The 13,267-nt window shown below is 44.2% G+C and overlaps 1 protein-coding gene across 6 annotated transcripts in view; it reads right to left on the bottom strand.

The window, feature by feature from the left end:
• SHROOM2 (shroom family member 2) overlaps positions 1-13,267 on the bottom strand; it is a 215,854-nt gene that overhangs the window by 14,673 nt on the left and 187,914 nt on the right. For 3 of the 6 annotated variants that reach the window (XM_069761588.1, XM_069761592.1, XM_069761590.1), the window contains 2 exons: positions 2,263-2,337; positions 882-1,613 (listed from right to left, as the gene is read on the bottom strand). In XM_069761588.1, the coding sequence (XP_069617689.1) occupies positions 882-1,613; positions 2,263-2,337 (807 nt within the window). The remainder of the gene's footprint in view (positions 1-881; positions 1,614-2,262; positions 2,338-13,267) is intronic. The other 3 variants (XM_069761589.1, XM_069761593.1, XM_069761591.1) reach the window with 1 other exon arrangement.

Genomic DNA, 13,267 nt, shown 5'->3' with positions numbered 1-13,267 from the left:
ATTGGCTCTGTCACTAAGGGGTTAATAGCTTCTTACATTGTGCCAATCTAGGGAGCCATAGGCAATAATGGCTTCAGTTTAATGTATTGATTAGTAAATACCCTAATTGTTCTAAGCACGTTTCTTAAAGGGAACCTGTCACCCCCAAAATGGAAGTTGAGCTAAGCCCACCGCCATCAGGGGCTTATCTACAGCATTCTGGAATGCTGTAGATAAGCCCCCGATGTAACCTGAAAGATGAGAAAAAGAGGTGAGATTATACTCACCTGGGCGGGCGGTTCGATCCGATGGGTGTCGCGGTCCGGGGCCTCATCTTCTTATGATGACGTCCTCTTCTGGTCTTCACGCTCCGACGCAGGCGTACTTTGTACTTCAAAGTACTGCAGTGCGCAAGCGCCGGACCTCTCTGACCTTTCCCGGAGCCGGAGCGTGAAGACAAGAAGATGACGTCATCTGATGAAGATAGGAGGTGCTGGACTGGACTGCGACGCCCATTGGACCGGACCGGGACTGCCCCTGGGTGAGTATAATCTAACCTCTTTATCTCATCTTTTAGGATACATCGGGGGCTTATCTACAGCATTCCAGAATGCTGTAGATAATCCCCTGATGCCGGTGGGCTTAGCTCAACTTCCATTTTGGGGGTGACAGGTTCCCTTTAAGCGGTTTCTAAAAATCTGTCAAAAAAACCCAAAATGACAAAATTAGAGGTTTTCAAACTCATTGTCAAGGTTAATTTCCTTTCATTCAAATTGAATGGTGAACTATATAGAATTACACAAAGTATTACATTACATTAGGAAAAACCCAATAACGGAAATCAGAAAAGGAAAACTATAATTTGGCTTTATGTTTATCTTTTCTCTGTTTGCATACAATACCTTGCCAAGCTTTCATCCTGGACTAGAAGGGGAGGCTTATCCGTAAGCTTCTGAGGAGCAAATTGAGGAGATGGTGATCGTGAGGGCTCCATCGCAGGTTTCTGAAGGTAAGAGGCCTTTGTCTCTTCAGTCTTAGAACTGTTGTGCTTCTTGTCTAGGGTCTGGCTGACATTCTCGGATGACCCAGAAAGTCTAGGGTTGGGCAAAAGGACATTTAAATGTTTATCTGAAGGACCCCCGGGACTGTGGACAGGTGTTGTCTGAGGTTTCACAACATCTGCATTGCCTGGGGAATAAGATGCACTTTTCCCATGAGATGGTGTCAGTAAGGATTCGGTAGAAGTTGCTAGAGAAGATGTGGAGCCGTTCTGCCGCCAGTACTTGTCTAGTTTTGGAGGTGGTGGTCTTTGAGGAGCAGGTCCACGTTTCTTGTTGACTAGTATGGGCTCTTCCCTCCGATATTCTTCTCTTGGATGTGTGGAATTTCCGGTGTTAGAATGAGATTCTGATATAGGCACAGCTGAGAAGCTGATATCTCTGCCCTTTAACCTTACATTTTCATTCGCAAATCTGTAATCACTGGGCAGTGTTCCAGAACGAGCCCTACTTTTCTGGGGAACATTGAGTGTATCTGTTACTTCAAAGGATTCATTTGGCACCTTCCTATTGTTCTCATACACTATAGTCTCCTTTATGGGCACAAGATCACTTTTATCTTCTCTCTCTACGATCCTAAAATAAAACATAAAGGCAGTCACAAAATGTAAGAGTAAAGATAAACCACGTGTACGTGCATATACACTAGTACTGGTGAATTGAGCAGAACATAATGAAAGAGAACATAATGAAAGATGAGGTGTTTAACAGAACAAATGTAGCCAACACTGGACTCAGAGAACTTATCAGCTCTATGGAGGTGACAATTTTTGGAAATAATCACATGACAAAAGTGTAACAATTCCTCTGCAGATTTTCTTAATGCATTGTTCCTCTATTATTCCTTGATGTTTGCAGTTGGGGTATGTCCCTACAGAGTCTGACACTGGCCCATCAGTACTGGTAGTGTAGACATCTCATTGACAAGGTAATACACAACGGTCACCTTATAAACAAATCTCTAGGAGGAATAACAGAGGAGACAGCACAACACAAAATTAAAAGAAAAGTACTAGAACTGATATTTCATGGAGAACCCAAGTATTTACTAAAACAGATGTGTCCGGAGAGCAGTCTGGTCAAGAAGCCAAAATTGTACAATCATTAACAGGTGAATATTAATGGCTTTTTGGAAACTGAAGAATTAAGTGATGATGAAGTAGCGTGTCCATGGCAAAGCACAAACACTAGGAGGAAAAGTGAATGAAAAAGGAACGAAAAGTACCTCAGTGGTTCAGAAAGATCGCAGAGCTGTTCTGAAGCAGGAGACTGGAAAGACACCGTATGCTGAGAGAAGAAGCTGGAAGTGGATAGAGTATATTATCAGAATTTATTGACAGACTATTGTACATTACACTGAAGCACCAGGGCAGTAAGACGTCAGCTCAAAGCAAACAAATGGTTATTAAATGAAAGCCTTCATAAAATAAAGAAGAAATTCACACCACCTCTAATAACAGGCATACCTATGGGCCCTGTTCACAACTGCTTATATGAGCAGCATTGATGCCAGGGATAGACATACTGAGGGATGCCACAGAGTATCTAGGAGTCTCCTCCATCAGTGGATGCATATGATGCAGAGGACTGGTGAAATCCACACAAGAACATAGAGAACGGTTTACTGGTGAATGACTGCTCTTTTGACTGCAGTGGACCTTTATGTGCAAGAGAAAAGGCTAAAAATACTAGAACCATGAAAACAGGAGATTATTTTCCCAAGGCAACGCTCATTTATCTGTTGCTAAATCGAAGACTTCCAGAATTAAACCAGTGATTTCAATGGAAATATTTTGCAACGAGTTCATCACACATTGTAAAGAAATGCTTTCCATTTTCTTTTAGACCAGTGCTTGTAGTAGAATGTTTGCAAAAATTACTACCTTAGAACAATACTAGTATATATTTTATTTGCTATGCATTTCAAAAACTTTGTAAAAGCAAACTGATCCATTTTATTTTAAAAAGAACCTTAGAAATGCCATTAATATGTAATAATTATTATTTTACGAGGTTTGCCGTTCCGAATCTCATGTTATTTTTTGTTTCCATACCCAAGATATTACCCTCTCTGTCTTGGATCACGCCCACTTGGCTGACAAGACTACATTTACATACAAGGAAGTGGAGGCCATATGATTAAAGGAGAAGCATGGGGTGGGAGAAAAAAAAAATACCATCACCAGATTCAGAACACCATCATTTAGACCAGATAAGACACTTACGTTTTATTGGCACATGATAGGTGGTCTTTACATTTATAAAACCAGCAAAAGACCCATATTTTTATATACATCTTCATACGGGGTCTAGTCTTATAACATGTCAAATTGACCGTTATTTCCAACTTAAAGTTGCCTGTAAACTTGAGCTTTTCTGACCTTCCATACAGATGAACACTTAAGGCCCCCATACACATAGACTAATGTGTGCCGAACCTGCTGATATTGACGGGTTCAGCCGACAGTCTAATGTGTGCAGAGGAGCTGGTTGACCAATGGTTGGAGGGATGTTGATTGGTCAGGTCTGATTTCGAGCTGTTGATCAGATCGTTCTCCCTGAGATAAGTCGCCGGCTGAGGTGTCAGTCGGTACCTTCCTCATCGAGAACACAGGAGTGTTTTGCCGAACAAGGGCTCCCGTGTTAAAGCGGCCTTAAAGAATAAACACCATGGGAGGTGATGTAGGCGGAGAGGACCGATTTGGTTCTTGGAATTTCAACACCTGAACCTTTTTATTGAAATATGTTGCTGCCAATGGTGTCTGGCAGTGACTTTATCCTTTCTCTCCACTGAAAACACATGAACACTGGGTAAAGTTTTTAACATCAAATATATGGGAGAGTCGGCTGAGATGGCTGTGGGTCGAACAGTAGGCGTAACGCCAGCCTTGGCTTCACCACCTCCGCTGGCAAGGTTTCCTGGACATTATCTGCTACAGGACAGTTGGGATCCCCCCCATAGAGGTCTTACCAAAATCAAAGGGTCATGAAAACTTTGCTCCAATGTGTATGGGGGCCTTAAGGCATCTTTCTACTTTTAGGTATGTATGCTTCAGATTATCACTTAGAATATGCCAGATCCATGAAGGCTTTTTCCGAGAAAACAAAACAAATCCATATCATGTCACTTGCTTTGTATGAGATTTTGATACAACATAGCGTTTGAGGCAAAATTACAATTGGTAAGCATTTCTATCCACCCTGAAGGTATTATTTTTGGCAACTCCATTACAAGATAATCAAACAAAGGGGACCCAGCCATCTAGAGATTAAAGAAGAGGACACGGGAGGAGGGAGAATGTACATCACGTAATTTCATGTAATACTCTGATATTCCAATGTCTCTGACAGATTGCTGAACGTTGCACTGCATGTGAAAAGCAATGAATGCTGCAGTTTATTCCTGAACATAATGAGAGATGTTAATTATCGCAGCGGCTGTGACAGTGACGAGTTGTAATTTGACTTGAAATTGCCAATGAACATTCCACTTCTGAAAATCAAAGGAGACATTTCTATGACAACTGCGGAAAACATGCCCGACCGCCAGCCCACATTTATCAAAATTTTAGCTGAACTGTTGTGTTTTTTTTAAAGCAGTTCTTCCATTAACACAGTCATTTTTGGCTCAAGGGGAAAACGTAAACATAATAGCTTATAGGGTTGATAATTTCAAATCTGTGGTAGTCTGCCGTGGCACCCACCCACTGATCAGCTTTTCTCAGCTCTGGCAACTGTTCAGTGGCGGCAGATCAGTAGTACCCATCCTCTGCCACTAAACAGTTGGTGGAGCTGTGCTGATCAGCCCTGCCATTGATTACACCTGGTCAATGCCACCACCTGAGAACAGCAGATGGGTGGGTATGGCTGCGTTTCAGACCCCACCAATCTAATACTGATAACTAATCCATGGGATAGGTCATCAATAATATTTTATGAGAAGAACCTTTTAATTAAGTTATCCCATGACAAAAATGTATCACCTATCCTCAGCATTAGGGATAAATGTATGAAAGCTGGGGCCCCATCACTGAAGCCTTCACGATAAGTAGAATGGGGGTCTCCAAGCCTTCTATGTTTTGTGCGCCGTCATCTGTGGCACACATATCCCTGCAGGGAACTTTCCTGGCGCTTCGCTACCAATGATGCAGAATGGCAGCAAAGTTCCAGGGGAGCTCCCGTCGCCTCTGCTGTGAAGTGCCAGCACAATGTCATCAACTGACGGAGGCGTGAGGATGTCATCACGCTAGCATGCTCACGCTGGCCAGACTACAAATGGAGCCTCGGGGACCAGAGCACCAGGAGAGTGGTTTTTTTTCTTATTAATATGTATATGGGATGTGCTGGCTCATACTGTATATAGGACGCTATGTGCAGGCTCACACTGTATCCAGGAGGCTATATGGGGGCTCTCACTGTATACAGAAGTCTATGTGCAGGCTCACATTGTATCCAGGAGGCTATATGGGGGCTCTCACTGTATACAGAAGTCTATGTGCAGGCTCACATTGTATCCAGGAGGCTATATGGGGGCTCTCACTGTATACAGAAGTCTATGTGCAGGCTCACATTGTATCCAGGAGGCTATATGGGGGCTCTCACTGTATACAGAAGTCTATGTGCAGGCTCACATTGTATCCAGGAGGCTATATGGGGGCTCTCACTTATACAGAAGTCTATGTGCAGGCTCACACTGTACACAGGAGGCTATATGGGGGCTCTCACTGTATACAGAAGTCTATGTACAGGCTCACACTGTATCCAGGAGGCTATATGGGGGCTCTCACTGTATACAGAAGTCTATGTGCAGGCTCACATTGTATCCAGGAGGCTATATGGGGGCTCTCACTGTATACAGAAGTCTATGTGCAGGCTCACATTGTATCCAGGAGGCTATATGGGGGCTCTCACTGTATACAGAAGTCTATGTCCAGGCTCACACTGTATCCAGGAGGCTATATTGGGGCTCTCACTTATACAGAAGTCTATGTGCAGGCTCACACTGTACACAGGAGGCTATATGGGGGCTCTCACTGTATACAGAAGTCTATGTACAGGCTCACACTGTATCCAGGAGGCTATATGGGGGCTCTCACTGTATACAGAAGTATATGTACAGGCTCACACTGTACACATGAGGCTATATGGGGGCTCTCACTGTATACAGAAGTATATGTACAGGCTCACACTGTACACAGGAGGCTATATGGGGGCTCTCACTGTATACAGAAGTCTATGTGCAGGCTCACACTGTATACAGGAGGATATGTACAGGCTCACAGTATACAGGAGGCTATATGGGGGCTCATATGTATAGGAGGCTATATATGGGCTCACACTGTATATAGGAGCCTATATGGGGGCTCACTACAGTAGGTTATGTGCGGGCTCGTACTGTATATAGGAGGCTATGTACAGGCTCATACTGTATATATATATATATATATATATATATATATATATATAGGCTCATACTGTATACAGGAGGCTATGTGTGAGATCACACTGTATAGAGGCCATGTGAGGGCTCGTACTGTATATAGAAGGCTATGTCCAGGCTCACACACTATATAGGAGACTATGTGCGGGCTTATACTGTATATAGGGAGTTATGTCAGTTCTCATATTGTAGCCAGGTAGCTAAATGGGGGCTCATACTGTATATATGCGGAGCTACGTGGGGGCTCACACTGTATGTAGGGTTGTAGGGGCTGTGTGTGGTTTCATACTGTATGTACAGTGCTGTGTGGAGGCATATTGCCTGTGCGCTGTTATATTCTTTGCGTTACAACTTATGATCTCCTTTTCTTGTCCCGATTGAAGGAATTCCCTGATAAAACCCTGAATGACCAAAAGAGGTGGAAAATGCGTCGGAAGAAGATGCTATTAAGCCAAGTACACAACTGTTCAGGCCACATAGAGTGTGTGTGTGTGTGATATATTTCTTTATTTGACAAATACATATTGAATATATTTATATATATTCATCACATATTTTCTGATCATCTATTGAGGTTTTTTTTGTTATGGTTTATAAGTATAAGGGCCCCATAGGTTAATTACTTTGCTTGTTGATTGATTGGGCTATGTGGAGCTCATATTGTGTGGTGGGTCAATTGGTTCAGCCTCCACAATAGTCACGGTCTGTCATGTGGTCCCTTGGGACAATTAATCTCACTTCGTATAGCGCTATGTTATGTATAATGCTGTACATAAGTGAAACATCTGCCGCTATTCTGTATAGGGATGTGCACCAGAGCACCTGTGTGTTACTCAAATGACCTATCGCCGGGGGATGTACTACGGAGGACAGAGAATGAACTTCAATCCAATATTGCAGCCAGCATGCAGCCAGCGGGTAAGGAAAGGGTGAATCAAAAACCCCAAAACCCCACCTCCATGGCTGAAGATTGTTCCCTCCAAATCCAGGTGACAGTGTCCCTTCAATGAATGTGCCCCCATGTGTGGAGAACGCAGCATATATGAGCCCCAAACAAACTGTAGTGTCAGAATAGTTATGGATTCATGTAACGAGGGACAGATGGCCTCCATACACAGCACCATGACGTGAGAAATTATTATATTATATAAGGGTTCTCCAGCGAAGCAGGCAAAATACCACAAAAATATTCACTTGCTGTTCAGGCAGCAGGAAATAACAGTCAGGATTTGTCTATCCAAATATATGACTCCGCATATAGTCAGCAACATGGTGCAGACATGATTCAACAGTCATCGTATTCTTCTCACACACATTCAGAAAATCTACCTACTGGGGTGTATTATTATGTAAGGCAGAAAGCGAGAGCTGGCCCCTGTCACTGAGTGGGATTGGCAGACCCTTTAGCTGGAGATAGGTGTAGGTCCTGAGGGTTCTGTAGATATGCCTTATTAACCCCTTCCCGACCCATGACGCCACGTAGGCGTCATGAAAGTCGGTGCCATTCCGACCCATGATGCCTATGTGGCGTCATGGAAAGATCGCGTCCCTGCAGATCGGGTGAAAGGGTTAACTCCCATTTCACCCGATCTGCAGGGACAGGGGGAGTGGTAGTTTAGCCCAGGGGGGGTGGCTTCACCCCCTCGTGGCTACGATCGCTCTGATTGGCTGTTGAAAGTGAAACTGCCAATCAGAGCGATTTGTAATATTTCACCTATTATAACGGGTGAAATATTACAATCCAGCCATGGCCGATGCTGAAATATCATCGGCCATGGCTGGAAATACTAGTGTGCCCCCACCCCACCCCACCGATCGCCCCCCCAGCCCTCCGATCTGGCCGGTACACTGCTCCGGCTCCCCTCCGTCCAGTGCTCCGCTCCCCCCCGTGCTCTTGTCCGCTCCCCCCGTGCTTCAATCACCCCCCCGTGCTCCAATCACCCCCCTGCACTCCGATCCACCCCCCCCGGTGCTCCGTTCCACCCCCCGTGCTCCGTTCCAGCCCCCGTGCTCCGTTCCAGCCCCCCCGTGCTCCGTTCCATGCCCCCCGTGCTCCGTTCCACCCCTCCCGCACTCCGATTCCCCGCCCCGCGCTCCGATCCCCCCCCACCCCATCATACTTACCGATCCAGCCGGGGTCCCGTCCGTCTTCTCCCTGGGCGCCGCCATCTTCCAAAATGGCGGGCGCATGCGCAGTGCGCCCGCCGAATCTGCCGGCCGGCAGATTCGTTCCAAAGTGCATTTTGATCACTGAGATATAATCTATCTCAGTGATCAAAATAAAAAAAATAATAAATGACCCCCCCCCCTTTGTCACCCCCATAGGTAGGGACAATAAAAAAAATAAAGAAATTTTTTTTTTTCCACTAATGTTAGAATAGGGTTAGGGTTAGGGGTAGGGTTAGGGGTAGGGTTAGGGTTAAGGTTAGGGCTAGGGGTAGGGTTAGGGCTAGGGTTAGGGTTAGGGCTAGGGTTAGGGTTTCGGTATGTGCACACGTATTCTGGTCCTCTGCGGATTTTTCCGCTGCGGATTTGATAAATCCGCAGTGCTAAACCGCTGCGGATTTATGGCGGATTTACCGCGGTTTTTCTGCGCATTTCACTGCGGTTTTACAACTGCGATTTTCTATTTGAGCAGTTGTAAAACCGCTGCGGAATCCGCACAAAGAAGTGACATGCTGCGGAATGTAAACCGCTGCGTTTCCGTGCAGTTTTTCCGCAGCATGGGCACAGCGATTTTTGTTTCCCGTAGGTTTACATTGAACTGTAAACTCATGGGAAACTGCTGCGGATCCGCAGCGTTTTCCGCAGCGTGTGCACATACCTTTAGAATTAGGCTATGTGCACACGGTGCGGATTTGGCTGCGGATCCGCAGCAGTGTTCAATCAGGTTTACAGTACCATGTAAACATATGAAAAACCAAATCCGCTGTGCCCATGGTGCGGAAAATACCGCGCGGAAAAGCTGCATTGTATTTTCCGCAGCATGTCAATTCTTTGTGCGGATTCCGCAGCGTTTTACACCTGTTCCTCAATAGGAATCCGCAGGTGAAATCCGCACAAAAAACACTGGAAATCCGCGGAAAATCCGCAGGTAAAACGCAGTGCCTTTTACCCGCGGATTTTTCAAAAATGGTGCGAAAATATCTCACACGAATCCGCAATGTGGGCACATAGCCTTAGGGTTAGGGTTGGAATTAGGGTTGTGGTTATGGTTAGGGGTGTGTTGGGGTTAGGGTTGTGGTTAGGGGTGTGTTGCGGTTAGGGTTGTGTTTAGGGTTATGGCTACAGTTGGGATTAGGGTTAGGGGTGTGTTGGGGTTAGTGTTGGAGGTAGAATTGAGGGGTTACCACTGTTTAGGCACATCAGGGGTCTCCAAACGCAACATGGCGCCACCATTGATTCCAGCCAATCTCGTATTCAAAAAGTCAAATGGTGCTCCCTCACTTCCGAGCCCTGACGTGTGCCCAAACAGTGGTTTACCCCCACATATGGAGTACCAGCATACTCAGGACAAACTGCGCAACAATTACTGGGGTTCAATTTCTCCTGTTACCCTTGTGAATCAAAAAAAATGCTTGCTAAAACATAATTTTTGAGGAAAGAAAAATGATTTTTTATTTTCACGGCTCTGCGTTGTAAACGTCTGTGAAGCACTTGGGGGTTCAAAGTGCTCACCACATATCTAGATAAGTTCCTTGGGGGGTCTAATTTCTAAAATGGGGTCACTTGTGGGGGTTTCTACTGTTTAGGCACACCAGGGGCTCTGCAAACGCAACGTGACACCCGCAGACCATTCCATCAAAGGCTGCATTTCAAAAGTCACTACTTCCCTTCTGAGCCCCGACGTGTGCCCAAACAGTGGTTTACCCCCACTCATGGGGTATCAGCGTACTCAGGAGAAACTGGACAACAACTTTTGGGGTCCAATTTCTCCTGTAACCCTTGGGAAAATAAAAAATTCTGGGCTAAATAATTATTTTTGAGGAAAGAAAACGTATTTATTATTTTCACGGCTCTGCATTATAAACTTCTATGAAGCACTTGGGGGTTCAAAGTGCTCACCACACATCTAGATAAGTTCCTTTCGGGGTCTAGTTTCCAAAATGGGGTCACTTGTGGGGGGTTTCTACTGTTTAGGCACATCAGGGGCTCTGCAAACGCAACGTGACGCCCGCAGAGCATTCCATCAAAGTCTGCATTTCAAAACGTCACTACTTCAATTCCAAGCCCCGGCATGTGCCCAAACAGTAGTTTACCCCCACATATGGGGTATCACCGTACTCAGGAGAAACTGGACAACAACTTTTGGGGTCAAATTTCTCCTGTTACCCTTGGGAAAATAAAAAATTGCAGGCTAAAAGATCATTTTTGAGAAAATAATTTTTTTTTTTTTTCATGGCTCTGCGTTATAAACTTCTGTGAAGCACTTGGGGGTTCAAAGTCCTCACCACACATCTAGATTAGTTCCTTTGGGGGTCTAGTTTCCAAAATGGTGTCATTTCTGGGGGATCTCCAATGTTTAGGCACACAGGGGCTCTCCAAACGTGACATGGTGTCCGCTAATGATTGGAGCTAATTTTCCATTTAAAAAGCCAAATGGCGTGCCATCCCTTCCGAGCCCTGCCGTGCGCCCAAACAGTGGTTTACCCCCACATATGGGGTATCTGCGTACTCAGGACAAACAGGACAACAATATTTGGGGTCCAATTTCTCCTATTATCCTTGGCAAAATAGGAAATTCCAGGCTAAAAAATCATTTTTGAGGAAAGAAAAATTATTTTTTATTTTCATGGCTCTGCGTTATAAACTTCTGTGAAGCACCTGGGGGTTTAAAGTGCTCAATATGCATCTAGATAAGTTCCTTGGGGGGTCTAGTTTCCAAAATGGGGTCACTTGTGGGGGAGCTCCAATGTTTAGGCACACAGGGGCTCTCCAAACGCGACATGGTGTCCGCTAACAATTGGAGCTAATTTTCCATTCAAAAAGTCAAATGGCGCGCCTTCCCTTCCGAGCCTTGCCGAGTGCCCAAACAGTGGTTTACCCCCACATATGAGGTATCGACGTACTCGGGAGAAATTGCCCAACAAATTTTATGATCCATTTTACCCTACTGCCCATGTGAAAATGAAAAAATTGAGGCGAAAAGAATTTTTTTGTGAAAAAAAAGTACTTTTTCATTTTTACAGATCAATTTGTGAAGCACCTGAGGGTTGAAAGTGCTCACTAGGCATTTAAATAAGTTCCTTGGGGGGTCTAGTTTCCAAAATGGGGTCACTTGTGGGGGAGCGCCAATGTTTAGGCACACAGGAGCTCTCCAAACGCGACATGGTGTCCGCTAACGATGGAAATAATTTTTCATTCAAAAAGTCAAATGGCGCTCCTTCCCTTCCGAGCCTTACCATGTGCCCAAACAGTGGTTTACCCCCACATGTGAGGTATTGGTGTACTCAGGAGAAATTGCCCAACACATTTTAGGATCCATTTTATCCTGTTGCCCATGTGAAAATGAAAAAATTGAGGCTAAAAGAATTTTTTTGTGAAAAAAAAGTACTTTTTCATTTTTACGGATTAATTTGTGAAGCACCTGGGGGTTCAAAGTGCTCACTATGCATCTAGATAAGTTCCTTGGGGCGTCTAGTTTCCAAAATGGGGTCACTTGTGGGGGAGCTCCAATTTTTAGGCACACGGGGGCTCTCCAAACATGACATGGTGTCCGCTAAAGAGTGGAGCCAATTTTTGATTCAAAAAGTCAAATGGCGCTCCTTCCCTTCCAAGCCCTGCCGTGCGCCCAAACAGTGGTTTACCCCCACATATGAGGTATCAGCGTACTCAGGACAAATTGTACAACAACTTTCGTGGTTCAGTTTCTCCATTTACCATTGGGAAAATAAAAAAATTGTTGCTAAAAGATAATTTTTGTGACTAAAAAGTTAAATGTTCATTTTTTCCTTCCATGTTGCTTCTGCTGCTGTGAAGCACCTGAAGGGTTAATAAACTTCTTGAATGTGGTTTTGAGTACCTTGAGGGGTGCAGTTTTTAGAATGGTGTCACTTTTGGGTATTTTCAGCCATATAGACCCCTCAAACTGACTTCAAATGTGAGGTGGTCCCTAAAAAAAATGGTTTTGTAAATTTCGTTGTAAAAATGACAAATCGCTGGTCAAATTTTAACCCTTATAATTTCCTAACAAAAAAAAATGTTGTTTCCAAAATTGTGCTGATGTAAAGTAAACATGTGGGAAATGTTATTAATTAACTATTTTGTGTCACATATCTCTCTGGTTTAACAGAATAAAAATTCAAAATGTGAAAATTGCGAAATTTTCAAAATTTTCGCCAAATTTCCGTTTTTGTCACAAATAAACGCAGAATTTATTGGCCTAAATTTACCACTAACATGAAGCCCAATATGTCACGAAAAAACAATCTCAGAACCGCTAGGATCCGTTGAAGCGTTCCTGAGTTATTACCTCATAAAGGGACACTGGTCAGAATTGCAAAAAAAGGCAAGGTCTTTAAGGTCAAAATAGGCTGGGTCATGAAGGGGTTAAAGGGAGTGTCCTTATCTCTAAGATGCTATCCCAATATGTAGAAGGGTTAGTAATAATAATAATATTAGCAAATGTCTCCAATTAGCAATGTAGTATAGTTTTCTGATCCACTGTCTATTTCCTCATGTGCAGGACCTTAGGTATCCATGGTTATGACCACTAGCTAAATAACTCACTATATAAGTTGTTGTAACCATGGATACCTAAGGTCCTGCAATGCCTGCACATCAAGAAAGA

The sequence above is a fragment of the Ranitomeya imitator genome, chromosome 3 (assembly GCF_032444005.1).
Source record: "Ranitomeya imitator isolate aRanImi1 chromosome 3, aRanImi1.pri, whole genome shotgun sequence".
Taxonomy (NCBI): domain Eukaryota; kingdom Metazoa; phylum Chordata; class Amphibia; order Anura; family Dendrobatidae; genus Ranitomeya; species Ranitomeya imitator.
This window is presented reverse-complemented; position numbering and strand designations above follow the sequence as displayed.